This window comes from Pantherophis guttatus, chromosome 1 (assembly GCF_059756535.1).
Source record: "Pantherophis guttatus breed Tessera chromosome 1, ASM5975653v1, whole genome shotgun sequence".
Classification (NCBI taxonomy): domain Eukaryota; kingdom Metazoa; phylum Chordata; class Lepidosauria; order Squamata; family Colubridae; genus Pantherophis; species Pantherophis guttatus.
In genome coordinates this window covers 257,797,354-257,824,998 of record NC_142063.1, presented here as the reverse complement: position 1 = coordinate 257,824,998, position 27,645 = coordinate 257,797,354, and the positions used below count along the sequence as shown (strand labels likewise).

General features: G+C 40.1%; 1 protein-coding gene across 1 annotated transcript; it reads left to right on the top strand.

The window, feature by feature from the left end:
• Positions 1-977: 977 nt before the first annotated feature.
• Positions 978-27,645, top strand: SLC2A12 (solute carrier family 2 member 12). Its single transcript, XM_034418842.3, has 5 exons — positions 978-1,499; positions 16,511-17,842; positions 22,194-22,316; positions 22,940-23,072; positions 26,253-27,645. Exons 1-5 carry the CDS (start codon positions 1,397-1,399, stop codon positions 26,356-26,358), a joined length of 1,797 nt encoding a protein of 598 aa, XP_034274733.1. The 5' UTR covers positions 978-1,396; the 3' UTR covers positions 26,359-27,645.

The following is a 27,645-nucleotide window of genomic DNA, read 5'->3' as shown; positions in this document are numbered from 1 at the left end:
GGGATGACGCATGGTACTGAGGCAGTCTGGTTTTGCTTTGTGCAACATAATCAACCCCTGGGGTTTGTAATCCTGTAATCCTCCTATTAGTTTATAATTATGTGGTTATGTGTGAACCCAAACAATTGTGGGTTGTTCAGGAAAGGATGCTACTTAAATAGAACATTGTGAGATTAATATATTTATTAAATTTATTGTAGGTAATGCTACATTCTTATGTAATTTCTGCAGGACAGCTGAATCAAGAATCATTATACACACTCACATCCTACTGTTCCCTGTGCAAAAGTATTTTTTTACGGAAATAATCCACTTTTGAACTGGCTATAAACATCCCCTTTTTCTTCTCAGACGTGTCCAGGGTTCTGCTTCCTCTTTCTTGCCAGCATAGCATCCTTTAATTTGAGGGGGTGGGGAGGGAGGGAAAGGTGGGGGGGGGGGAGAAGCCAGACAAATAAACATTGGATTTGCCTTAGGTGACTCTTTCTCACATTTCTTTAATTGCTCAGAACGGTAAAATGTGTGTGTGTGTGTGTGTTTGTGTGTGTGTGTGTGTGTGTGTGTACTGCAAAAGACTCCTCACATAAGCCTGATGATGGCAGATGAGATTCTTCTACCCTTCTACCCTTTTAGGGATATATCCACAATTACACGGGAAGAAACCCGAAATATTAACTATACACACACACACACACATATATATATAAATGTGTGTGTGTGTGTGTATATATATATATATATATATATATATATATATATATATATATACATACATACATACACACACATATATAAATATATATATATATATACATATATACATACATACATACATACACATATATAAATATATAAATAAATAAATAAATAAATGATGGTCCTGTACACGGACGGTATACTGTGTGCTCGTTTGGCTTGTTTGTGTAGGCCCTGCAAGTACTTCACCTCTTAAAACACGCACACACGGGAATGGGGGCGGGCGTAGTAAATAGGAGCGGGGGTAAAATGCTCATTGTGGAGAAACAGCTTCGATTAGTTAGAACGGGGAGCTCCAGAGCTTCAGGCTGAGCTCCGCGTTTCTCCTCTTCGTTTTCTCAGCTATTTGTTCGAAGCGAAAACAATACGTCTGGAAAAGAAAAAAAAAAAATCCCTCCCTTTCGCGCCGCTGATAGGCTCCGCCAGAATAGCAACAGGCCAGGTCACCGAAAAGGGCAAAGCCTGCGGTAGCGGAAAGAAAAGTTACCCGCGGATCTCTTTAGTAAACTTTCAGATTTCATCCCGCTGCCATGAACAGGGCGGCGAGACTCATCGCCGGTCTGGAGCGCCTGGGGAAGGCGGCCTTCCTGTAAAGGCGTTTGAGTCTCGAAGGAGCCCTGGGTTTTCTAAAGCTCCAGCCATGTTACTCGGGCAGAACAAGGAGGACCTCAGTCCGAAAAGCCAGAACGAGACAGAAGAGGGTACCGCATGCAGGAGCCTTCACGAACCTCCAGCTCAAACAGGTAAAAGAGCCGATTGCGGGCATGCCTGCAGACTTGACAGATGCAGATAACGTGCGTCGGTAACTTTCCAGTTTCAAGAAACAGAACAATAACCAGAGGGCAAAATGCTTAGAAAGAAACAAAACAGCCCGGAAACTTTGCAACCGTTTCGTCAACTCAACTTTCTCATTCCTGTTTTTCTTTAGGGAGGTGCTGGAAGTAACACTATCAGTATATATGTACATATAGATTCCTTTTGGCCTTTGGAGAAGCCAGAGGAGGCAAAGGAGAAGAATTCTGCTTGTTCTGTTTTAGCTTGGTAGTATTTCTGTGCGGTGTGTATAAAGCTAAGCAATGAGAGGCAGAGTGTGTGCCTTGGGAATCAGTCTTGATTCCTAATGATTGCCAGGAAAATCCTTGAGGTTTTCTTGGCAAGATTTCAGAAATAGTTTGCCATTGCCTCCTGCCTACTGTCCTCTTGAAGGAGAATGCCTGGCTGAAGATCACCAGCTGGCTTTATGCCTGAGGCAGCACTAGAATTCAAGTCCCCAGTTTCTAGCCCAAAGTCTTAATTGCTACCTATATCAACTTGCTCTCATTTAAGCAATAGTAACTAGGCTTTAAAACAGATTTTCCTGGTCCAAGTAAAGTCTCTATCTGCTACAGCACTTTGATCTTATCCTTGAACAATGAATGGCCTTTGCATCATTTTGCATATGAGGTGCAGGTTGTTTATCTTGCACTTATTTTATTTCCTGGTTTAATTGGACCCTAACGTATTGCAAGATATATTATCACCTAGATTGGAATGACTGTTGTGCTCTTTGCAGCACACCATGAAAACAACATCTGTCTCTCTTGAAGCTTCAATTCTTCATCTAACTATGGTTGTCTTTCCAAATGTTTGATGATGATTTTGGCTCTGATTTCAGAACACAGCAAGACTGGTATTATCTGTGTTTTCAAAAACTCTTAAGATTGCAATGTCATTATTGTTCCATTTTGTTTATGCCTACTTGGTCTTTTGCAGATTTCCAAAAGTAACACAAAAGAGCTACATGGGGTGGATTCACAATGTGCTGATGCTAAGGATTTAACTTTCACATGACAGCTGAGATACTTGGACTGGCTTGTGCAGATGACTGTTTTCAATACATATACAAATCCTTTTATGAAGCACTTCTATTCCAGCCAGTGAATTCATAAAATGCCCTCTCTTAAAAGCCTGCAGCAAGGAATGTGGGAGGTTGGAAGAGAACTTGTGTTAGTACGATAAGGACTAATGGGTATGATTGATTAATCTTGAACACTTGCTGGATTAGTTAATTAAATAAAGAACATGGGCAGGATCAGCTTGCTCCTTTAAGTAATCAGAGAGCTTAAATTTCATGGAAAATGGCATAGGAGATTAACCGAAGCAGCAAGTACACAAGTAGTCCTCGACGTAGGACGACAATTGAGTCCAGCATTTCTACTGTTAAGCAAGACAGTTGTTAAGTGAGTTTTGTCCCATTTCATGACTTTTCTTGACACAGTTGTTAAGTAAATCACTACAGTTGTTAAGTTAGCAACACTCTTTGTTAAGTGAATCTGGTTCCCGCATTGACTTTGCTTGACAGAAAGTCACAAAAGATAATCCCACAACCTTGGAACCTAAATATGAGCCAGTTGCCAAGTTTTTCGAATTTTGACCACGGTGACTGTGGAGATGATGCAGCAGTCGTTAAGTGTGAAAAATGGTCATAAGTCACTTTTTTCAATGCCATTGTGACTTTGAACGGTCACTAAATGAATGGTTGTAAGTCAAGGACTAACTGTAATTAGCCAAAAAACAAAACAACAACAACCCTCCTCTGGTGTTGGTGACCATCTCCAGAGTTCAGGGATCCGTACCTGAAAAGGTTTCATGTCTTCATTGCCTGTATCTCCTAACATCTCTTAATGTGTGCTGCAGCTCCTGACTTCCCATCTCACCTCAATCCCTGAAGCTGCCAAGCTCCCTTCCCTAACAAGCAGCAGTGTTTTTGATGGGGGCCAGATCAGTCCTTTGCTTTGTTTCATAACAGCATTCTGGTAACAGGAGGAAATGGGACCCATATATCGAATGGGTCAGGTTTGTTGTGGCTTATGGTATTCTTTCATTAGACCAGTGTTTCTCAACCAGCCTGAGAGCCAGTTTGGTCTAGCGATTAAGGAGACTGTAAGTTCTAGTCCTGCCTTAGGCATAAATTAACAGTCTTTTGGCCAGTCACATACTTTCAATCAAGCTCATCATTGCAGGGTTGTTGTTGTGGGGAAAATAGGTGGAGGAAGGAATATTGGATATGTTATCTGCCTTGAGTTATTTGTAAAAATAGTAAAGGTGAGAAATAAGTAAAGCAAACCTTGGCGAACCTAAACTATGTGGACTTCAACTCCCAGAATTCCACAGCCAGCATGTTGTTGCTAAGGTTGAGAAACACTGTATTAGACAACTGGCAGATATCCGTTGCTCTCACTTAAAGAGACATCACACGGTCAATGCAATATTGACCCTTTTGAATTTGAGGGCCTTGGCATTCATCCAAGAATGACATTCTCAGATGGTAGGTTTGGGTAGAGGTCAAAATTCTGTTTGTTGATAATGGTCTAAATGTGGCTTAGATTTAGATTATTCAGTACCTTATATCCATATACGTAAAATAACTAGGTCCCTCCAAAAAGTCATTGATGATGTAATAAAATGATGTTCTGATAATGGCTTGTTTCATATATCTGCAACATAAATTAATTGGTTAGATTTTGGATTATTTCAAAGGCTCATTGTCCCCAGTGACCATATATTTTAGAAAGAAGCACTGTAGATGTTGATTTTGCAAATAGTTGCATACACACACACATATACACAGATACATACATGTACATATAATACATACACACATATGCACACACACACACAAATGTAAGTATGTAAAAATCCTTTATCTTTTAAATTTGCTGCATCTACTACAAAGAAACACTGTTATGTTGTTCATAATTTATATTTATGTTATTCCTAATTTATATTAGGAAAGAATGCATAGAAAGGGTTTACAGTGTAATTAGATCATTTTTTAGACTTTTCATTAATGCCCTGTATTTTGATTAAAAGAATGTCAAGATCTGTAGATCTTTAAAATGAAAGTTTGGATTGGATTGCATTATATACATACACCATTTCTTCCTACTGGTAGTATTTCTTTTTGTGCTGTTTTCTACTTCTTCCTTCTCGTTCACTTTGCCATTAATTCAAATCTCTGAGTCCAAATGTACCTGCCTGTACTGCTTGCCTGAGGCTGCTAATATTAGATATGAGAAGACGTAATGTATACAGTATATTGTAGATATATGGGTGCTACTCAGGTTAGCAAGTTAGAAGTTAATCCAGCATTAAAGTTCTATACATTTCCTTTATTTATTTATTATATTAAGAAGCACCCAGCTCTCTCACAGAGGGACTCTATACAGTAAAATATTAAAAGCATAACATGGTATATAAAATGTAAAAGAGGCAAAGAATGTTAAAAGTTGTGGGGCACTTTCAGGGAGCTAAACAGCCCTATGGGTGCAGGTTCCTCTGTACATCTGAAGCAAAGGCACAGAGCCATGTTTTTACATCTTTATGGAAGTTCAAGAGAGTGAGGGCCTGTGTCACCTCTGGGGGGAGAGTGTTCCATAGGGTGGGGGCACAGTAGAGAAGGCTCTCTTCTGGACTCCAATCAGAATTCTTTGATTGACAAGGTCCGCAGAATACTTTCCCTACCTGAGTGGGTGGGATAGACTGATGTAACGAGATGAGGATGGTTCCATAGGTAACCCTATTCCATACCATATACAGGTTTTAAGGGTCGTAACCAACACCTTGAATTCGACCTGGAAGCAGACTGGCACCCAGTCCATCTCAGGTAGCAGAGTGGTTACCATATTTTTCGACTATAAGACACACCGGAGTATAAGAGGCACCAAGATTTCGAAGAGGCAAACAATAAAAAAAAAAGGGTTTTGCCCTCCCCGGCCCCCAACACTCCCAGCACTCTGCAGGCCTCCCAAACCGTCTGTACGTCCCATTTTTGTGAAAAATGTTTTTCACAAAAACAGGGCACGCAGAGGATTTGGGACGCCTGCAGAGTGCTCCTAGAGGCTGGGGAGGGCAAAAACGCCCCCATTTTCACGAAAAATGAGCCTGTTTTGGGCCTCCCAAACCCCCCACGCGTCATGTTTTTGCCCTCCCCAGCCCCCAGGAGCACTCTGCAGGCCTCCCAACCCTCTGTGCACCCTATTTTTGTGAAAAACAGGGCTGTTTTTGGTGAAAATGGGACACACGGGGCAGGGTTTCGAGAGGCCAAAAATGGCTCTATTCAGTGTATAAGACACACCAACATTTCCACCCTCTTTTAGGGGCAAAAATTGCGTCTTATACTCCGAAAAGCACAGTATATACACCATTCTTTGGGTGCCCAAGATTGTCTGCAACAATATTTTTTACCAGTTGAAGCTTCTGGATTCTTTTCATGGTGGCCCCATGTAGTTTTTTCTTCTTCTGAAAGCCATTTGTATTGAAAAGGAGTAGGTAGGACAGAAAAACAAACAGTAGCTGCTACAGTTTATTGAGTTCTCCCTCTTCATTGGAATGTTGGAACAGTAATGGGGTTTAGGTGGAGCAGAGGCATTCTAGCTTCACTGGGAAGCAAAACAAGATGTTATCTTAGGAGCATGTTGTTCATCAACCTGAATTCATTGGCAATAATGCAGCTGGGTAATTTAAGGTTGACGTCTTTATAGCCCCCTCTTTCTTCATATGTTATATGCAATTCTTCAAGCATGCAAGAAATGCTTCTTCTCAGTGTCATTCCTGTAGCAGTGAACATGTGGGACAGGCACTAAAGAGATCCAGTCTTCTGTCAGCCATGAAAGCTCATTGAGTGACATTGGCCAGTCAGTAATTGGGTATGTCTAGTTTATTTATTTATTTATTTATTTATTTATTTATTTATTTATTTATTTATTTATTTGTCAGATTTATATGCCGCCCTTCTCCCGTAGGACTCGGGGCGGCTCACAACAATAAAACAAGCCGACAATAGATAAAAATTAAATAATATTAAAAACCAATTAAAATCCCCAAATCCCCAAGTTAAAATCCACGGCAGATCAGGGAAGTTGCTGAAAGAGCCATGTCTTTAGGTCGGCGTGGAAGGTGCGGAGGTCGGGGGCTGTCTGGAGCCCGGTGGGCAACCCATTCCAGAGGGTCGGTGCGACCACAGAGAACGCTCTTATCCTGGGGACCGCCAGCCGACACTGTCTGGCCGAGGGGACCCGGAGGAGGGCAGCCCTATGTGAGCGCACTGGGCGGTGGGAGCCGGTAGGAGGTGATCCTGCAAATACCCCGGGCCAATGCCATGAAGGGCTTTATAGGTGAGTACCAGCACCTTGAAGCGGATCCGGAGAACCACCGGCAACCAGTGCAGCTCGCGCAATAGTAGTATTATATGGGAGTAGCGGGACGCACCCGTAACTACTTGCGTGGCCGCATTCTGGACCAGTTGGAGCCTCCAGGTGCACCCCAAAGGCAGCCCCATGTTTAATGAAAAGAAGGAATAGAGGTGACATTATAGCAATATTCCAGTATCTCAGGGGTTACCATAAAGAAGAGAGAGTAAAGCTGTTCTCCAAAGCACCTGAAGGCAGAACAAGAAGCAATGGATGGAAACTAATCAAGGAGAGAAGCAACCTAGAACTAAGAAGAAATTTCATGACAGTTAGAACAATTAATCAGTGGAACAACATGCCTCCAGAAGTTGTGAATGCTCCAACACTGGAAGCTTTTAAGAAGAGATTGGACAACCATTTGTCTGAAATGGTAAAGGATTTCCTGCCTGAGTAGGGGTTGGATTAGAAGATTTCCAAGGTCCTTTCCAACTCTGTTATTAGATTCAATTCTATTCTATTCTCTTCCATTTCACTCCACTCCACTCCGTCTTTCTTAGCCCAACCAACCTCACAGGCTTGTGGGGAAAAAGGAAAGGAAAGGGGATGGCTTGGGTCCTTTATAATTCAGCTGTCCTAAGAAAATGTGTCAAACACTTCATGTAATATTAATTTGTACAGCGTTTGGAGTCATTGTTAAATTAGGCAGACATTTAAATTATAAATAAGTAATCCATTTTCTTTGCACTTTATTAATTTCTAAGTGCTTAAATCTGTAGTACTTGATGTCTCAAGAAGTTATCATTCTCAATAGTAAAGTAAAGTCTGAGTAAAGTCTTCTGGAGTTGGCAGTTCTAATGTATTTAACAAAAGAAATAAAATTGGGTAATGTGCTGATTTTAATGAAGTAACATGTATGGGAAACTGATTATGTTTTTCTTATTTGCATAGTAGAATGTTAGACATCATTCCTTTCACTTTCTTCTCCCGTGAATTTCCAAAGGTTTGTCATTTGCCTATAATTCCCACTCCTAAATGTTAGAACCACTTGCAGAATAGTACACTGTATACCCTAATCCGGATGCTATATATTCATTCTTTTTTATGCTACTTTTATGCCACAAGAAATGCTTCTTCTCAGTGTCATTCCTGAATATGTTGGACAGGCACTAAAGAGATCTAGTCCTCTGTCAGCCATGAAAGCTCATTGAGTGACATCGGCCAGTCAGTCTTTCTTTGCCCAACCCACCTCATAGGGCTGTGGGGGGAAATTGAGTGTTCTGTGACCATTACTTTTCTTTCCTGAAGGGAGAAATAGCAAACAACCCAAGGAGGTTTTTCCTGCTTTAATGCTGTATTTGCTGTAAATAAACCACCTTTCTGTTACAGTTATAACTATTGCCTCACTAAATGATTGCTCAGGTAATATTCACCCTCTTAGGAATGCCTGCAAATGTGTGCAGCACATTTCAAAATCAGGTAGAGTTAAGGACTCCAGGAACTGAATTAAGTGCAAAGAGGTTCAGGAAAAGGTGAGGCCCAGGAACAGCTGAAGGAAAGATTAGAAATCAAAGTAGACAGAAAAGGATTCAGAAAAGCTTCTGCTTGTACAGAAGTTGATATGCCGCCCTTTTCAGGGCGGCTTACAATGCGTTAAGCAATAGCCTTCATATTTTTGTATATACCTGCTTAGTAGGGCTTTGCCGCCCCCCCATCCCCCCCACACAAAGCGGTGTTCTTTTTTATACAAAGTCAGTTTATTGCCTCCCAGGGTGGATTTGATTTAAATCGAGTTGATTTAAATCACAATTTAAATCATGATTTAAATCACTAGTAAAAAGGCTTGATTTAAATCAACTCGATTTAAATCATAATTTTTAAAGAGCAACTGTCATCTCTGCTACTCCTTTGACCCACTGTTGACTCACCGATAGTCCCAGTGTTGCAGAATATACAGCCTCATGCTACATAACTAAGCTCCATTTCATGCTGAATAAACTAAATTATTTATGTATCTTAAATAGAAAACTATCTTACGATAGATGTTTACCCCAAAAGTTTTTTATTAAAATAATATTGAATAATAAATTCAATAAAAATCAAAAAAATCCGATTTAAATCAGAAAAATCCGATTTAAATAAAAAAAATCTGATTTTTTTGATTTTTTTTAAAAAATCATTGATTTTTATCCACCCGTTGCCCCCACAATCCGGGTCCTCATTTTACCTACCTCAAAAGGATGGAAGGCTGAGTCAACCTTGAGCCTGGTGAGATTTGAACTTGCAGTAATTGCAGGCAGCTGGTGTTACTTAACAGTGCTTTAGTCTGCTGCGCCACCAAGGCTCTTATTGGGGAAGGCTGAGTTCTAAATGTCAAATGTAAATCTAAACGGAAAAATCCAAGCCTGGGCAACTAAACATGCTTATACAAGAACAAATGCAAGTGCCTTCGTTTTAAATTTATTGCTTAGATGTTAGTAAACTGCTAATAATGCTAATAAAAGAAGCGGGCATTAATCTTGTGATGACTCACAAGGCTTATATAATTCTAAGAAGATGATGTTGTTTTCCATCAAGAATCTGCTTGTAAAGGAAAGGGGACAGATCAGTTCCTTTGTAACTCAGCTGTCCTAAAAAAGGACGACAAACAATTCATGTAATGTTAATTTGTATGTCGCTTAGAGTCATAGTTGAATTGGGCAGAAATTTAAATTATAAATAATCAATTTTCTTTGTACTTTATTAATTTCTAAGTGCTTAATTCTGTTAGTGTCTGATGTCTCAAGAAGTTATCATTCAAAGTAGCCATTTGCTATATACAGGTGAAACTCGAAAAATTAGAATATCAAGCAAAAGGTCATTTATTTCAGTAATGCAACTTAAAAGGTGAAACTAATATATGAGATAGACTCATTACATACAAAGCGAGATAGTTCAAGCCTTGATTTGTCATACTTTTGATGATTATGGCTTACAGCTCATGAAAACCCCAAATTCACAATCTCAGAAAATTGGAATATTGTGAAAAGGTTCAATATTCTAGGCTCAAAGTGTCCCACTCTAATCAGCTAATTAAGCCATAACACCTGCAAAGGATTCCTGAACCTTTAAATGGTCTCTCAGTCTGGTTCAGTAGGAATCACAATCATGGGAAAGACTGCTGACCTGACAGTTGTGCAGAAAACCATCATTGACACCCTCCATAAGGAGGGAAAGCCTCAAAAGGTCATTGCAAAAGAAGTTGGATGTTCCCAAAGTGCTGTATCAAAGCACATTAGTAGAAAATTATTTGGAAGGGAAAAAGGTGGAAGAAAAAGGTGCACAAGCAGCAGGGATGACCGCAGCCTGGAGAGGATTGTCAGGAAAAGACAATTCAAAAGTGTTGGGGACTTTCACAAGGAGAGGACTGAGGCTGGAGTCAGTGCATCAAGAGCCACCACACACAGATGGATCCTGGACATGGGCTTCAAATGTCGTATTCCTCTTGTCAAGCCGCTCCTGAACAACAAATAACGTCAGAAGCGTCTTACCTGGGCTAAAGAAAAAAAGAACTGGTCTGTTGCTCAGTGGTCCAAAGTCCTCTTTTCTGATGAGAGCAACTTTTGCGTCTCATTTGGAAACCAAGGACCCAGAGTCTGGAGGAAGAATGGAGAGGCACACACTGCAAGATGCTTGAAGTCCAGTGTGAAGTTTCCGCAGTCTGTGTTGATTTGGGGAGCCGGTATTGCTGGTATTGGTCCACTGTGCTTCATTAAGTCCAGGGTCAACGCAGCCGTCTACCAGGAGATTTTGGAGCACTTCATGCTTCCTTCCGCAGACAAGCTTTATGGGGATGCTGACTTCATTTTCCAGCAGGACTTGGCACCTGCCCACACTGCCAAAAGTACTAAAACCTGGTTCAATGACCATGGGATTATTGTGCTTGATTGGCCAGCAAACTCGCCTGACCTGAACCCCATAGAGAAACTATGGGGCATTGCCAAGAGAAAGATGAGAGACATGAGACCGAACAATGCAGAAGAACTGAAGGCCACTATTGAAGCATCCTGGTCTTCCATAACACCTCAGCAGTGCCACAGGCTGATAGCATCCATGCCACACCGCATTGAGGCAGTAATTGATGCAAAAGGGGCCCAAACCAAGTACTGAGTACATATGCATGCTTATACTTTTTAGAGGTCCAATATTGTTCTATGTACAATCCTTGTTTTATTGATTTCATGTAATATTCTAATTTTCTGAAATTGTGAATTTGGGGTTTTCATGAGCTGTAAGCCATAATCATCAAATTTATGACAAATCAAGGCTTGAACCATCTCGCTTTGCATGTAATGAGTCTATCTCATATATTAGTTTCACCTTTTAAGTTGCATTACTGAAATAAATGACCTTTTGCACGATATTCTAATTTTTCGAGTTTCACCTGTATATCTTCATACCTATCTTTGCAAACTCTTAGAGATTGTTGACTCTTCAGCACCTCATGACCTATTGTCTCAAAGAGGGAAAGAACACATAGAAAGACAGTGGGATGACATGTTTGTCTTCTTTTTGTTCATCATTCTGCCTAAGAGACAGCTAATCTGAAGGGCCTTTTTCTTCACATGTATAGAGCCCATATTTATGACTCCTGGTATCTCACTCGGTGTTAAATTTTGACTCTTTGTATACTGTATTTGCTGTACATAAACCACCTTTCTGTTATAGTTATAACAATTGTCTCACTAAATGATTGCTCAGGTAATATTCCCCCTCTTAGGAATGCCTGCAGATGTCCGCAGCATGTTTCAAACTCAGGTAGAGTTAAGGACTCCAGCAACTGAATTAAGTTGCAAAGAGGTTCAGGAAAGAGTGGGTCCCAGGAACAGCTGAAGGAAAGATTAGAAATCAAAGTAGACAGAAAATGATTCAAAAAAAGCTTTGGCTTGTACAGAAGCTGGAAGTACCAAAATTCTCCCTCGAGTCCTGTGATGGCGAACCTATGGCACGTGTGCCAGAGATGGCACACAGCGCCCTCTCTGCGGGCACATGAGCTGTCGCCCCAGTTCAGGTCTGCCGCATATGCACGGGTGCCTCCTGCCAGCCAGCTGGTCTTTGGGTCTCTGCTGCACATGCGTGGGGGGGCATGCACACATGTGCAGGGGTGGGGTGTGTGCAGGGAGTGCACACACATGCGTGGGGCAGTGCACATGCGACGGGGGTGCATATGCATGGGGTGGGGCACATGCACGGGGGCCGTGCACGCATGGCATTTTGGGGGTTCGGACATGCACGTGCACATTCACACACTCGTGCATGTACTTTGGGCACTCAGTCCAGAAAAGGTTAGCTATCACTGTTCTAGTCTTTCAAACCAAAAACTCTCTGGAGAAGGAGAAAGCAAATAAGGGAGGAATAGTATAAACAGTATAAGCATCACAGCAGTTGGGACAATTCTGTTGCTGTGCGTTTAAGAAATTTAGATTTAGATCATGTCCAGGAGAACCACACTTCAGCCTCTAAAGTGTATATTTTCAGAAAGCTATGCAGTAAGTATATGTTTGTTGGGGAAAGCTGAGTTCTAAATGTCAAATGTAAATCTAAATGTAAAATCCAAGTCAGCCTGCGCAACTAAACATGCTTATACAAGAACTAATGCAAGTGCCTTCATTTTAAATTTATTGCTTAGATGTTAGTAAACTTCTAATAATAGAAATAAAAAAAGCAGGCATAAATCACAAGGCTTCATATAATTGTAAAAAGATGATGTTGTTTTCCATCAAGAATCTGCTTGGAAAGGAAAGGAAAGGGGACGGCATGGGTCCTTTGTAATTCAGCTGCCCTAAAAAAGGGTGACAAAAAGTTCAGGTATGTTAATTTGTATGCTTCTTAGAGTCATTGTTGAATTTGGGCAGAAATTTAAATTATAAAGAAAAACAATTTTCCTTGCACTTTATTAATTTCTAAGTGCTTAATTCTGCAGAACCTGCTGTCTTAAGAATTAATCTTTTCCAATTGATGAGTAATCTGCTGGAATTGGCAGCTATAATGCATTTAATGAAATAAATTGCAAAATGTGTGGATTTTAATGAAGTAACATGTATGGGAAACTGGAACATGTATGAAAAACAGATTATGTTTTTCTTACTTGCATAGTAGCATTTTAGACAACATCCCTTTCACTTTCTTCCAAATGTTTGCCATCTGCCTATAATTCCCACTCCTAAAAGTTAGAATCACTTGCAGAATAGTATACTGTATGCCCTAATCTGGATTCTATATATTGATTATTTTTTATATATATTTTATTTTCTGTTCTTGATTACCTTGATTGAAATATGTGCCAGTTATCCATTGTTAATTTTTCATTTACCTGATTTCCCCCCAGCCACCCCCAAACAAAGTCTCTGGTGATCTCCATTTTCTCCATTAGTTATTTACAGTGTAATTAGACAGAGTAGGCAACTACAATTTTCCACCCTGTTTCTTTATTGCTGGCCTTTCTCCTCCCAGAGCATGATTCACCTAGCCAAATCATATGCTTTCTCATCTATGATGAAATAGTTGGCAGCAGCAAGCAGAGAGGTGAGAAAGAGAATCCAGAGAATACATTGCTACACCAGCAAGTTTTTCTAATGCCATAGAACTTTTTAGAACTTCTATTTTTTTTTCTCCTTCCTGGCATTTTCCAGCAAGTGCAGGGTGTTTTTTTTCTTTTTCCAATGGAGTGTTGATCCATTGGGTACAACAAGATTTGACTAACCAGCTTGTCACCCGAGCCTGATGTCATGGGCTGAGAGAGAGGGATCGGCCCAAAGTCACCCTGCCTAAAAGGGATCTAGAACTTACGGTGACTTGGTTTCTAGCCTGGTGCCTTAAGTTCCACACCAAACTAAAGGTCTCTTCCTCATAGAATTTCTAATGCCATAGAGCAGGGGTTTCCAACCTTGGCAACTTTAAGACTTGTGGACTTCAACTCCCAGAATTCCTCAGCCAGCTTTGCAAAGCTGGCTGAGGAATTCTGGGAATTGAAGTCCACAAGTCTTAAAGTTGCCAAGGTTGGAGACCCCTGCCATAGAGCATTGCTACACCGGCAATTTTTCTAATGTTACAGTTCCACTAAGGACCATCTATGAAAAAAGGTTTCATGCAGGGATTTGGCAGTTTTCAGTGTTTCCGAATATGCTCATTAAAATCCCCAAGAACTGTGCTGGCTTCCAGCGGGTTTCTGAGTACAATTAAAAGATGTCATCATCACTTATATAGCCCTACATCATGGGCCAAGGTCATGTTATTTGCACGACAATCAGGCTCCATCTTTCTTTCTTCTACTTAGTTCTTGTCTTTATTTGACTGGAAAGTGGAATGATTTTTAGATCTTGGGCATGTGTTATATTATCGGGGTGTTATTTTTGTAAACTGTTTTTTAATCACTTTGAATCACTATGGCGACGTGAACAGCATATCACTTATTTAATAAATAAATAAGCCATTTCAAAACTGTGTCAAATGGTGAATAGTTCAATTGATAGCTAATAAAATGTACAATGATAATAACAGGTAGTATAAGAAATATAAAAGTAATTTGCTTTTAGTGTAATAGATACACACTTAAAAATGGTTTGCAATATTAAGTCAATAAAATACGTTCAGGTTTATGTATTGACTGTTACAGTTTCTTATGACTAACAAAAGTAAACAAAGTGAAATGTAGGAAGAGATATTTTAAAAAGACCAAGTGAAAGGAAATCTAAGGGAATTCATCATTAAAATAGACTTGGAGCCAATGTGTATTTAACACATCTTAGGCAGAAGTCTAGCAAAGAGTACAGGCTCTGTCTTGAATAACTACCTACTTAAAAATACATTGCAATGGTGCATGGAAAGTAATCAACTTCTTCTGTTACCTGTTTTCAGCCATTATTCTAAAAATAATGAGCATCTCAATCTCTCCCTCCTCCTTAATGATGAACATGGTGATGTGTAACTGTTCCTGGGCCCATTGTTTAACAACAGTGCAATTAATGGAACACGCATTCTGGTCCTTGGAAAGATCAACTTAAAGTGGATATTAAAATGTGTCTCAACCAGTGGTGGGTTGCTCCTGGTTCTGTCCGGTTCTTTAGAACCGGTAGTAAAAGCGGCGGGAGGCTCTGCCCACCCACCCGGACATCATAATTGATGATCTGCGCATGTGCAGAAGCGCAAGAGTGAAGCGAGCACACGCACACGCTCCCTTTGCGAACCGGTAGTAAAGGTAAGTAGAACCCACCCCTGGTCTCAACCTATGTCCAACTAGCATGGTTAAACAGCATTTTAATTTTTTTATTCAGAGTTTCTTCTTTAAAATAAGAAACTAAAGTAATTTCTACCAGTTAATATCCAAGGTAGTGTGGACTATCAGCAAACTTAGGAAATAATTTTAAAATCATAAACAGTACAAACCTCAGGCCATATGGTTAAGCAGGTTCGTAAGACTTACAAGACAGTCTGCTTGAGCTAAACTTTACACACACATACACAATGTGTGTGTGTGTGTGGATAGATGGAGAGAGAGAGAGAGAGAGAGAGAGAGAGAGAGAGAGAGAGAGAGAGACTATAGATATATAGAGAGTGAGGAGGGAAAGAGAGAGAGAGATGGAATACGGAAAATCATTTGCAGTCTTTTATTTGGATAGTTTTTATACCAATGTGTCTCTATGTCTCACCTATGATGACTTTTCTGGGATGTGTTATGATTTCCTTGTTAAAAAACCAAAACCAAATGCAAATAAATAGTATGGTAGTTATTATTTGAACAGTTTGACATTGCATAAATTACTTCAATTGGAACTTCATGTGAATTCATGTTGCACTTTACTCGTTCTAGTATAGTTAACCTAGGTCCTTTCCTAAATCTTAAATCTAAAGGATGAAAAAAGCTTGTGGAAATTTTTTTAAAAATAAGAAACGTAAAATAAAACAATTACTTTTATAATAAAATGATACCTTGATATTAGCTCCATTTCTCAGGTTTCCAGTTGTCCATTATTCTGGCATCCCAAATAGCTACGTGTTTTGGCAAACAAAATTGATTATGGAGATCAAAGATGTTTTGTTGTGAATACTCCCTCTAAATCAGGGGTGTCAAACTCATGGCTGGCGGGCCGGATTCGTCATGTGCTAGCCTCGCCCCCACCCGGTATAGCAGAGGGGAGGGGATGTCTCAATCGTCACGTGACAATGCCATGACGACGCGAGTTTGACACCCCTGTTCTAGATTCACCATTTCAACTCATAACCAGCACATTCTGTCATGGAATTTTTGTTGATGACCAGTAATACTGGATAGGACTCCATTCATCAGCAGACCCTGGTTGCATTTGGGATCCAGAAAATTCTGCTACAGCTTGACCATGACTAACTATTTCCTTAGCCCAATTCTTAATTCTCTGGCCTCATACAGCAGCATCCTGGTTTTTGAAATAAAAACAGTTAATCTATTTAAAACTCTTTTTATACAATTCTCCATTTTAACTGCTGGAGCATCATAGAAAAGTATGGTTTCTAAGATACATTTACTGATGCAACAAAACTAAATGCATTTTTCTCATATCCTTTAATTCCAGGTTGTGGAATGCTTACTCTCCTGTCATCTGTCATTGCTGCCATCAGTGGATTTTTGATGGGTTATGAGCTTGCAGTTATCTCTGGAGCTCTTCTTCAGCTAACTAGCATCCTAACACTTTCATGCCGAGAACAAGAAATAATTGTAAGCACAATTCTTGTAGGTGCCTTGTTAGCTTCAGTAACTGGTGGAATCCTGATAGACAAATATGGGAGGCGATTTACCATTATGTTGTCGTCTGCTTTACTTGTTGTGGGCAGTCTGATTCTGATCATTTTTGCCTCCTATGGACTACTTATAGTAGGGCGGATTGTGATAGGGGTTTCTGTTTCCCTTTCTTCAACTGCAACATGTGTGTATATCGCAGAGATTGCCCCGCAGCACAGAAGAGGTTTGCTTGTGTCTTTAAATGAACTCATGATTGTTACGGGAATTCTCTTTGCCTACATTTCAAATTATGCCTTTGCTAATGTTTCTCACGGCTGGAAGTACATGTTCGGCCTTGTTATTCCACTGGGGGTTTTACAGATAGTTGCTTTATATTTTCTTCTGCCCAGTCCTCGTTTTCTGGTTATGAAAGGTTTCGATGAAGCTGCTAGTAAAGTACTTGGAAAACTCAGGGCGACTTCGGACACTACCGAAGAACTCACCATGATCAAATCTTCCTTGAAAGATGAACACCAATATCATTTTCTGGATCTGTTCCATTCCAAAGACAACATGAGAACACGGCTGCTGATAGGGATCACTCTCGTTTTTTTTGTACAAGTAACTGGACAACCCAACATCTTGTTTTACACATCCACTGTTTTGAAATCAGTTGGATTTCAGAGCAATGCAGCAGCTACTTTGGCTTCAACTGGGGTTGGAGTGGTTAAAGTGATCAGTACGATACCAGCTATTTTTTTTGTGGACCACTTAGGAAGCAAGACATTTCTCTGTATTGGTTCATCCCTCATGTCGGTGTCGTTGATCACTTTAGGATTAGTGATGCAAAATATACATGTGAATGTCACTGCTGTCTGTAAAAATCAGTCTTTGGAAGAGATTCTGTTTCAGGGAGCAGGAACAGTGACCTTCACCAATGAAACTTTTAAGGAACGTTTTGCTGGCACGACTTTACCTGTTAAAAGTTCCTCCCGGTGGAAGGATGAAATTGCTGGCCCCGAGTATCAGAACGGAACAACATTGGTGGGAGACAAAACGTTTGTCAGAATGCAAACAGAATCCCAGGTTGCAGTTGAACCAGCCAAGGTGCAACCCTTTCTGAAATGGCTATCTTTGGCTAGCTTGCTGGTTTATGTTGCAGCTTTCTCCATAGGACTTGGACCAAGTAAGTATTACATATATTGCTTTCCCTCCTATTTTGGTGTAGTGTTAAGATGCTTGGATTGAAGTCACTGAATAGGAAAGTTTTACAACAAAAATTGTAAAGCAAAAGCTTTGCTGATGTGCCAAGACACTATGATATGTCTAGGACAGTGGTTCTCAACCTGTGATGCACAGACCCTCCCGGGGGTGGGGGGCACAGTGTCACAGGGGGTATGCGAAGGTTTGAAGAAATTTCATGATTTAAGTCTTGAGTTAAGTCTTGGTGGTTCGTGGCCACAAAAGGTATTTAAAGGGGGTCTGTGGTGAACAAACGATTGAGAGCCACTGTTGCAGGAAATAGATTTGCTTGCAAGCAGTTGGATTCCCCAGATCAATATTTCCCAGCCTTACTGGCTGAGGAATACTGGGAGATGAAGTCACACCTCTTAGAGTTGTCAGGTTGGGAAACACTGACCCAGGTGAAAGATAAATGTAATTTCTGACTGTATCACATCTTGTTTGGCCCTCAGAAGCTTCTTCTGCTACAGTGTCTGTTTCATTAGTAAACAATACATTTAGGTTGGAGAATACATTTTATAGTTTAAGAATATGTTTTGGCTGGTTACCGTAGATTAATTTAAAGAATGGTTGCCATTATGAACATGGCCAGTCACAAAACATCAATTTATTTGAAAACAAGCTAGTGATATCATATCCCATTATTTCCTCTAGCTCCTGGAACATGTGCTTAACCTCTGTGTACCATTGCTTTTTCCCAGATTAAGGGGATAAGCTTCTAATCAAAGATTGGATTGCAGCCATTTACCTTTTATTGGCCTAGGGACGGGCTATGTTGTGCCAAAGGCATTTTGAAAAAAAGGCATTAAATGAATGTCTTAAATAATGCTGTACTTTATATAGCATTATTATATTTTTTATTTAAAACATCTTAACCAAAACAAATAGAATTTAGATAGGGCAGGGAGCTTGGCTGACTTCAAGGAATATTTCCTCAGGAATATTAATACTCCAGGGCATGTTGCTATCTCCTAATCAAATCTACACCTCCTACCTTTGCATCACTGTGGACACAAGGTGAAATAGTACCAGTGGCTGGTGCACATATCATAGTCAGCCATTATGTGATCTACTTGAAAATAATGCGACACTAAGATATTTTGGTTTGTAGTTAATGGTTTATGATTCAGGGTTATGTGTGAAGCAAAGTAGACTCTTAAAAAGACATTGATTGGTTTGTAATAGAAAGCTCTTTTTGCCTTGTAAAAACCATGATAAACAAATGGGCGGCTGACCAGTTTTGTTCTTGTTCGTGTTACATAGAAAGTAAAAGGAATAAGAGGGTTTTTAAAATCGGTTTTGCATTCTTAAATGCGATTAAATTAAATCCAGCAGCTCCTTTCTGCTTTCTATTTTAGGCTAGGTTGTTCTAAATTATTAGCAGCTAACGAATGCATACATCAATACTGTCAAAAATGAAGAATTCCCTTTGTTTGTAATTGTTAGTAATTTTTTGGCCTCTGTGACTCAGATTTCCTAAAATCCTAAGAAACCTTTTGCTTCATTATCTTTGGATTCCATTGTAGAATTTCAGAGCATCAGGTGGAATGAAAACCTAAAATGTCTGTCTGTTCTTTCTTCAGAGCCTTTAGTAGATTTGATGTAATGAATAGAATGGTAGCTTAAATATCCAACATTGATTAAACCCTTCCTTTCACTTTTTAAATAAATTCTACTTTGAGAAATGCCTGAATTACTATTATCAATGTGAAAGATCCATCTTCAAGGAAGGCTGCTGAAAACCAAACAAGAACAGGCTTGCCCTGTTCTGAATACTAGATGTGAAAAAATGTACTAACAAACTTTGCTGCTTTAGTATGTTGTGTTGGTAGGATTACCGTATTTTTCTGACTATAAGATGCTCCAAAGTATAAGACGCACCTAGCTTTTGGGGAGGAAAACAAAGGGGAAAAATCTGCCTCTGCCTCCCAGCAATTTTCCTCCTTGCGGCAAACAGCAAACAGCCTGGTCAGCTTCAGCACAACCTGATTTAGCACAAGCAGCTGATTGGCTGCTGGATTGGCCTCCTGGAATACTGCCTATCACCTGTTCCAGGCTGCAGGGATCACCACCGCCCATCACTCCCATCACAGCCCATTGCTGCTGCTGCCTATCACCACCTTTGCATGCCCCATTTTCAGCCTCTGCTTGTTCTGTTTTCGGCCTTGTGCGTCCCGTTTTCAGCCTTGCACACCAAAAATGAGATGCGCAAATGCCAAAAATGGGGCACATGAAGGCTGAAAACGGGATGTGTGGAGGCCGAAAACAGGACGAGTGGAGGTGGCAATAGGTGGCAGTAGTGATGGGCAGTGACAGGAGTGATGGGCGGTGGCGATCCCTGCAGCCTGGAACAGCTGATTGGCAATGTTCCAGGAGGCCGATCCAGCCGCCAATCAGCTGCTTGTGCTAAATCAGGCTGTGCTGAAGCTGACAGGCTGTTTGCTATTTGCTGCAAGGAGGTAAATTGCTGGGAGGCAGAGACCAAAGGGTAGGGGGCGGCATGTGGGCGGGGCTTCAGCAACATTCACTGTATAAGATGCACAGACATTTCCACCCACTTTTTTTGGGGGGGGAAGTGTGTCTTACACACTGAAAAATATGGTACTTGCTTCAAATGCTCAGTGACAATGAATCAAAGCCACAGATAGGGTGGGGCATTGTTATATTCTGCTTTCTTTTTATTAATATTGCCTCATTCCAAACTAAAGTCGTACTTGAATTTCTAGAGACCTGGACTGTGTTTGAGGCTACCGTATAGGGCCTCATGCCCCCTCTTTCTGCACAAGAACTTTTCCCCAGAGCAGAACAAGGAGTAGAAGCCTCAAAAGTGATGGAACAGTATGGGAGCAAGAGCAAGTGAACTGATCTTGCTGCCTTCTTAAGATTGAGATCTTTATTTGGAAATTATCTATGTGTCAAGGCTCCGACTAATGAACCCAAGCAAATCAGAACTCTGAGACTTGGCTTCTTCTCAAAGATCCTGTTTATTGAGTACATCATATCAACACAGCTTCAATGGAAAACCAATTATAAATCTTTCCCGTGGCTTCAGTATAATTAAACTAGGAAATAACCCCATCCCCAGGTGTCAGGTCACCTTGGCCAATTGAGTTAATTGGTGGCCTCTTCAGGCACTCCTTCCCCAACCTTATCTGTTGCCAGTAGAGATGACCTTGGTTCTCACGAGAAAGCTCTTTGTTGTGTCTAGTAATGCTTTCCAATCTCCTTCCCCCTCTGTGTGGCAACTGAGGAACAGAAAGATGGCTGCAGCCAGGTTTGGCTCGAAGTTGACACTATGCCATTTAGCAGCTTAACTTAAAGGTAGCTAATTTTGAGCTGTTACTGTTCCTCAGTTAAGGAAAATTAGATAATAATGATTTCTACAACATCTGGAAGACAACTTGAACACCATTGGCATTGACAAAATAAGCATCATTTGCAGAAGGCAGCTTTACTTGGAACAGCTTATGTCCTAATTTTAATATTAATAAACAGCAACATCTACCTATCCTGATCCTTGAGAAGGACTTGATAGGTAGAAGAAAATACCAAATCTAGTCTAAATACCTCGCTGACTATCTGACTAACCATAATTTATTCAATTTGTTACGTCTGTTTCATCTGAGTGATTCTGGGTGACTCAAAACAGGTAAAAACAGTGGAAATGGGGAGGAGGGTAGTCATTAATTTAGATTGCAACTAAGCAACCAAGCATTATGATGGCAGTGTTTAACATCCAAAATCAAATCAAATGGGTGTCCCAGATACATGTTTAGAAAAGAATCATTGTACCTGATCAGCAAATATAACTAATTCAGTTAAGTCAATGGAGACGATAAATCAGAAGGCTTTCATTTGGTCTCCATGCCTACTTGGGAAGTCCTTCAAGGATATTGAGTAGCACCTTTTATATAAGTCACCTTAGAATGTAGTTTCAAGACACATAAAGGAGAAAGTCAGGTTGTTGTTTAAGACCTGGAACAAAAAAACCATTGTTTACCACATGGACACTATAAACTGCTTTATTTTTTATATTTTAATCACAGTATCCAAGTAGTTCGTACTTGGATGGAATGCTGTTTTTTTTTATGGATCATTTATGTGATTTTTTTAAAAAGTACCTCCTTTTAAAATAAACGTTCCAATTTTATTATCTGTGGGTCTCTTCCTTCTGCGGCTTCTAGAACCTCTGCTATAGTTGAGAATCTGGAATTTAATGGAACTATGAAGTATAAGATCAGGGTAAAAGAGTGTGAAACCTGACTAGCTAAACTGATTTTGTTTTTTGATTTCAGTGTCATGGCTGGTGTTAAGTGAAATATTTCCTGGAGGGATCAGAGGAAGAGCAATTGCTTTCACATCAAGCGTCAACTGGGGGGTTAATCTCCTTATCTCATCAACGTTTTTGACTGTAACAAGTAAGTCTGCTGTGGCTGGGGAATTACATAATCAGCCTTTCTCTCCTCTTGGTGTAATCCTTTAAAAATAAGATGAATTGATTCATATTTGAGCAGAATTCCAGGAATCTGGGAAAGTCCAAACATTTGTGGATGCTTCATTGCTGGAGGTTTTCAACGAAGTGTGGACAACCATTTGTCTGAGATAGTATGAGGATTCCTGCTCTAGGCAGAGAGTTGGACTAGAGGACTTCTGTAGACAGAAGGATATTTTTAGTATTATATGACAAAATCACTCTTAGAATGAAAGTAAAGTAAAAGAGAGAAAATAGTCATTACCCATTATGTCCAAGGAAATGGACAATCAAGTAGTACTTTTAAATATTTCATAATATCCTTTCTGGTATCTGCTATAAGGTTTTGTTTTGTAAGCTAATAATTTCTATACGTTGAAGATAAAACATCTAGAATGTTTGTTGAGTATTTTTCAATGTTGAATTGGTTTTGTTGTTGCTGTTTTCCTGTGTACTAAGATTTATATGTTATAGCAAATCTTGGGTAGCCTCAAATGTTTATCTATGAATTATCTGAAGTATATAAAGTATACTAAAGTATCTGAGTCAAACCATTTTTATTCTTTTTAGACCTACTTGGCTTACCCTGGATATGTTTCATTTATGCCCTGATGAGCCTAGCATCATTAGCTTTTGTCATTATCTGCATACCAGAGACAAAAGGATATTCTTTAGAGCAAATATCCATGGAACTGGCAAAACAGTAAGTACAAAGCAATATGCCCATATATTGTATTTCTTTATATACAAGTGTATTACAGGTAGTCCTCGACTTACGATCACAACTGACCCCAAAATTTCATTTGTTAAGTGAGTTTACCCCATTTTACGACCTTTCTTGCCACAGTTGTTAAGTGAATCACTGTAGTTGTTAAATTAGTCAAACTATTGCTAAGTGAATCTAGCTTCCCCATTGACTTTGCTTCTCAGAAGGACGCCAAAGGAGATCACATGACCCGTCCCCCCAGGACAAGGCAACCGTCATAAATAGGAGTTACTAATTGCCAAGCATCTGAATTTTGATCACATGACCATAGGAATGCTATAAGGGTCATAACTGTGAAAACTGGCCATAAGTCAGTTTTTTCAGTGCTGTTATAACTTTGAACGGTCACTAAACAAACTCTTGTAAGCCGAAGGCTACCTGTACTATAATTAATGATTTATTCGACTCCGGGGAAAAAGTTACCACACATCTCTCTGGATTTATAACACTTAAAGTTACAGATGGTGATGGTTGTAGGCTTGAAGATGGCTACACCATAGTTTTATGCTTTGATGATTCTCTGAAATGGAGAACAGCTGATGTCTAGTGCAGTAGCCTCCAATCTTTTGGGCACCAGGGGCCGGTTCCGTGAAGAGAGGTTTTTCCACAGACCAGAGGGGGCGTGGTTTCGTGTGCTGCCTGCATCCCACAGATATGGTTGCGCTTGTTTGCACAGCCTGGTTTCTGGCATGCCGTGGCCCGATGCCGATATACGGTCCGGGAGTTGGGGATCCCTGGTCTAGTGGACAAGTGGTGACATATTTTGCAGTAAATAGAAAATAATGTCAGACTATGAGTGAATAGAATTGCCAGCTACCCCCACAAGTTATGCAAGCATGCCGTCACTGCCCCGATTTCCAAACCGGGAAGTTCTCCATTGTGCCCATAACTTTTCTGTCCACATTTGGCCTTTTAAAACAATGTGAGAGAAGGTGACATTCAAATAGGCCTCTTTGAAAGCCTCTCTTGAAACTGGACAAATGTCTTAATAGCAGTATTGTTGCAAAGATGATGATATTATTATTATTATTATTATTATTATTATTATTATTATTATTATTATTGCTGCTATTTTTGATTGATTGTTTTTAGGTTTGTAGTTTTAACATTTATAGAAAGTAGGGTTGTGTAAGACACTCTTAATTTCTTTCAATAGGGCAAGTTATATTGTGGAGGCAGCATAGTTGGCCTTCTGAGATAGCATAGGTCATTTTTGTTTGCGGGAAGTCTATTTCAATACTTTCAGAAAGCTTCTATAGACATAATCTTCACTGCTTGAAAATTATGTGTACAGAAGCCTCAATTGGACATGTCAGAAAAGACACTGTCGCAGAACAATATGATAGCTTTAATTTGAACTGGGAAGCTAGGGAAATAATAGCTGCAGTAGCCCTGCTTTAAGCAAGAAACGTAAGCACTGAACTTCAAGAATTTGATGCCCTTCATCAGCCTGTGTGCGCTGTGTCATGGCAATGTGTCCCTTGCAAAAACTTGAATACAAAGTCTTCAAGTGTTTAAAAGGAGTAGAGAGCAAACGGTTTTATGTTAGTCAAGCAAAGCATGTGAATATGTATACTAAAATGTAGCTATTTTAGAATTTACTTGCATAGATAAAAATGACATTTTTAGATCTTCTATTTAAAATCTTAAACGTATCATGAAGTATTCTGTAGAAAGATGGTGCTGACTATATATTTGGGAAATTGAAATACCCAATATCTAGAGTGTACCAGCTTGAGGAAAGCTGTTAGGTATACAGTATATCAGTATTTTTTTGAAAAAGAATTGTGTGCGATGCTTATCATGACATAAATATTCCATCTAATAACTTCTGAGCTGCTGACATAGCACGGGAAAGGACAAAAAGCAAAGCTAATCCCAACTGCTACCCAACATTTTTGGACCAATGCATACTTCTGGAATTTTGAAAGCTTATTTGCACTTCTACAAAATAGTTGGTCACACCAACCATGGCCCATATACCAGAAAGCAAGCAAAACTGTAGCCACCCATCATTTTATTTTCTAGGAATTCTTCTGAGATATACGTGCAGTTCAGAAACATTAATGAAAATAAAAGTATTGCTGGAAATTGATTCCTGATGCTTCGGTCCATTCTAGTTCCTGTTGATTTCTTTTTTTTTTTTTAATATGGAAGAGTCTTAAATAAAATCAGATAGGACAGAGAGTTTGATAATATGTAAAGGTACATTTTTCCATCCAAGTTGGAACCCAGGGTCTCAAGGCAAAGCTTCCCAAACTAGCGGTTGCAAGTGGGCTGTGTGAGTGTGTCACATTCCCACTCTGGCTGGACCAGACCATGCATGGGATCTCAGTGCTGGGTTCCCGTTCTTTGACTTCGTACCAGCAGCTCTTGCAAGATCCGAACCTGCTATTGACCACTGCTCAAGGCAAGTTGGCAGAGTCTTCATCACTCTCCTCTTCCATGGACAGATTGGGACAACTTACCACAGTCAGCTTGCTGCGGGCAACCCGCCATGTCTAACTTGCCACAGCCAACTCTCCATGGGACAACTTGCTGTAGGACAATTTAACAATTCTATTTAATTATTTTAAATAAACACAAAATAATTTTAATTTTTGTCATTCCCATTTCATTCTGTCCCTCCTTTTGCATCCCTTCTTTAATAATTCTGTTCCACCATTTCTTTGATATTAGTGTAACTCTTGCCCTGCAGCGAGTTGGCCATGGCAAGTTGTCCTGCAGTGAGCTGACCGCGGCAAGTAGGCCATGGCATGTTAGCTGTGGGGAGTTTGCTGTGGCAAGTTGACTGTGGCGAATTGTCATAGGCCCTTCAGGGATGACTTTTCCTGGATTTGATGCTGGATCCTGGTAGTGAATGTGCGCATTCACTCCAGGCAGCCTGGGCATTGGACCTCTTGCAGAAAACAGTTTTGCAATGGGAGCCAGTTTGACATCCCCTAGGAAAAAGCTGCTTTGGAACAGAGGGAAGGTAAGACTGTAAAAGAGTGTCACACAAATTCATTAAGTATTTTAGAGGGTCATAATACCCCAAGGGTTGAGGAACTGTGTGTTTAGGAGTAAATGCTGAACCTTATGTTAAAGATTGTGCTGAAAATGTTTCCTCTTTTTCAGAAAGCACGGCAAGAATCCTTTTTGCTGGATGGGCCAGCGGCAAGACCAACTGATTGGCTCAGCTATAGAACTTTCTAATAAAGGCGCCAATGAACAGTTCTTCTAGGCAGAAGCAGAGGCAGATGCTTGAGTCACTAAGACCAGAAGAGTTAGCTTTCGTAATGGACAAGATGGTAGAATTCATAGAAATCCTGCCCCTACATCTGAATGCTTTAGCGTCTTACTCTAAATTAGCTTTCTCTGATTTTTTATTTTAGAGGACTTTTTGGTCAGTGAACGTTATGAAATAATGAATTTGCACATTTTAAACACAGAGCTGTCAAACTGTAAGGATATTTCTATGGAAATAAATTAAAAAAAACAAACACCATGAACGTAATACAGCCAATTATATAAAGATGAGAAATTTGTGCAAACTTCTCTTTAAGAAGAGAGTAAAATATTTTAGTCATGCTCAGCAGACCTGTGCAACTGTACCCATCCTTTGTAGGCCTATTAGCCAAGCTCTTTAAAAGGAAAGACACTGCCTATTGCTTCATGCCAAGTCACAAACACACAAACGGCATCACAGGTAGCACTCCGGTTATGTCCACTTGTTCAGCAACCATTCAAAGTTATGACAGCACCGAACTTGTGACTCATCCTTGAAGTTGTGGCTGTTGCAGCATTTTTGTGGTCACGTGATCGTGATTTGGACCCTTGGCAACCGGCTTGCAATTAAATCAGTTGCAGCATCTTGCAGTCACATGATTTCCATTTGTAACTTTTTCTGTCTGCTTCCTACAAGGAAAGTCAATGGGGAAACTGGCAGGGAAAATCAAAAATTGCTCCCATAGCCATGCTCTGTAGCACCTGCCCGTGGCACCTTCTTACCCTCCTGTGCCTCCCCGGGACACCGACCTGCTAATGCTCAATACTGTCTGCCCATGGTACCTATCCACCTGTAGCTCTCACCTGCCGGCCTGCTTGCCTTTCCTGTTCTCATGTTGTAATCATGTGAGATCCTTGTTTAATAACCTGTATCATTCTGGGGTTAAGACAGCAGTTGGGACTGCGGGGATTGCCATTACTTAGCAATGCAGTCACATAACTTCACACTTTGACATTACTAGTGACAGAAATTCCAGTCCCATTAAGTTATCATAACCTGAGGACTACCTGCTTGGCAATCTATAACAGCTGCCTAAGAAAATCTACCCTAAGGTCATTAAATCTGGGCAAATGGCAAGATCTGGATATAGGAAGCTGTGGTTAAATTTGAATATAGTATTCAATTGTGGTTTAGAGTTCTAGTACTTGCACAAGCTTATCTGAAAACTTCCCTTTCTTCCTGGAGATGAAAAATCTCATTTGCGGTTTAAATTAAACATTTTCCTTTCTTTTTCAAGTGGCA

Excerpts from the sequence above, each read along its gene's own strand:
- SLC2A12 (XM_034418842.3), top strand. The coding sequence starts at position 1,397 with ATGTTACTCGGGCAGAACAAGGAGGACCTCAGTCCGAAAAGCCAGAAC. Across the intron at positions 1,500-16,510 it reads CGAACCTCCAGCTCAAACAG|GTTGTGGAATGCTTACTCTC; the intron begins GTAAAAGAGCCG and ends CTTTAATTCCAG. Across the intron at positions 22,317-22,939 it reads AACGTTTTTGACTGTAACAA|ACCTACTTGGCTTACCCTGG; the intron begins GTAAGTCTGCTG and ends TATTCTTTTTAG.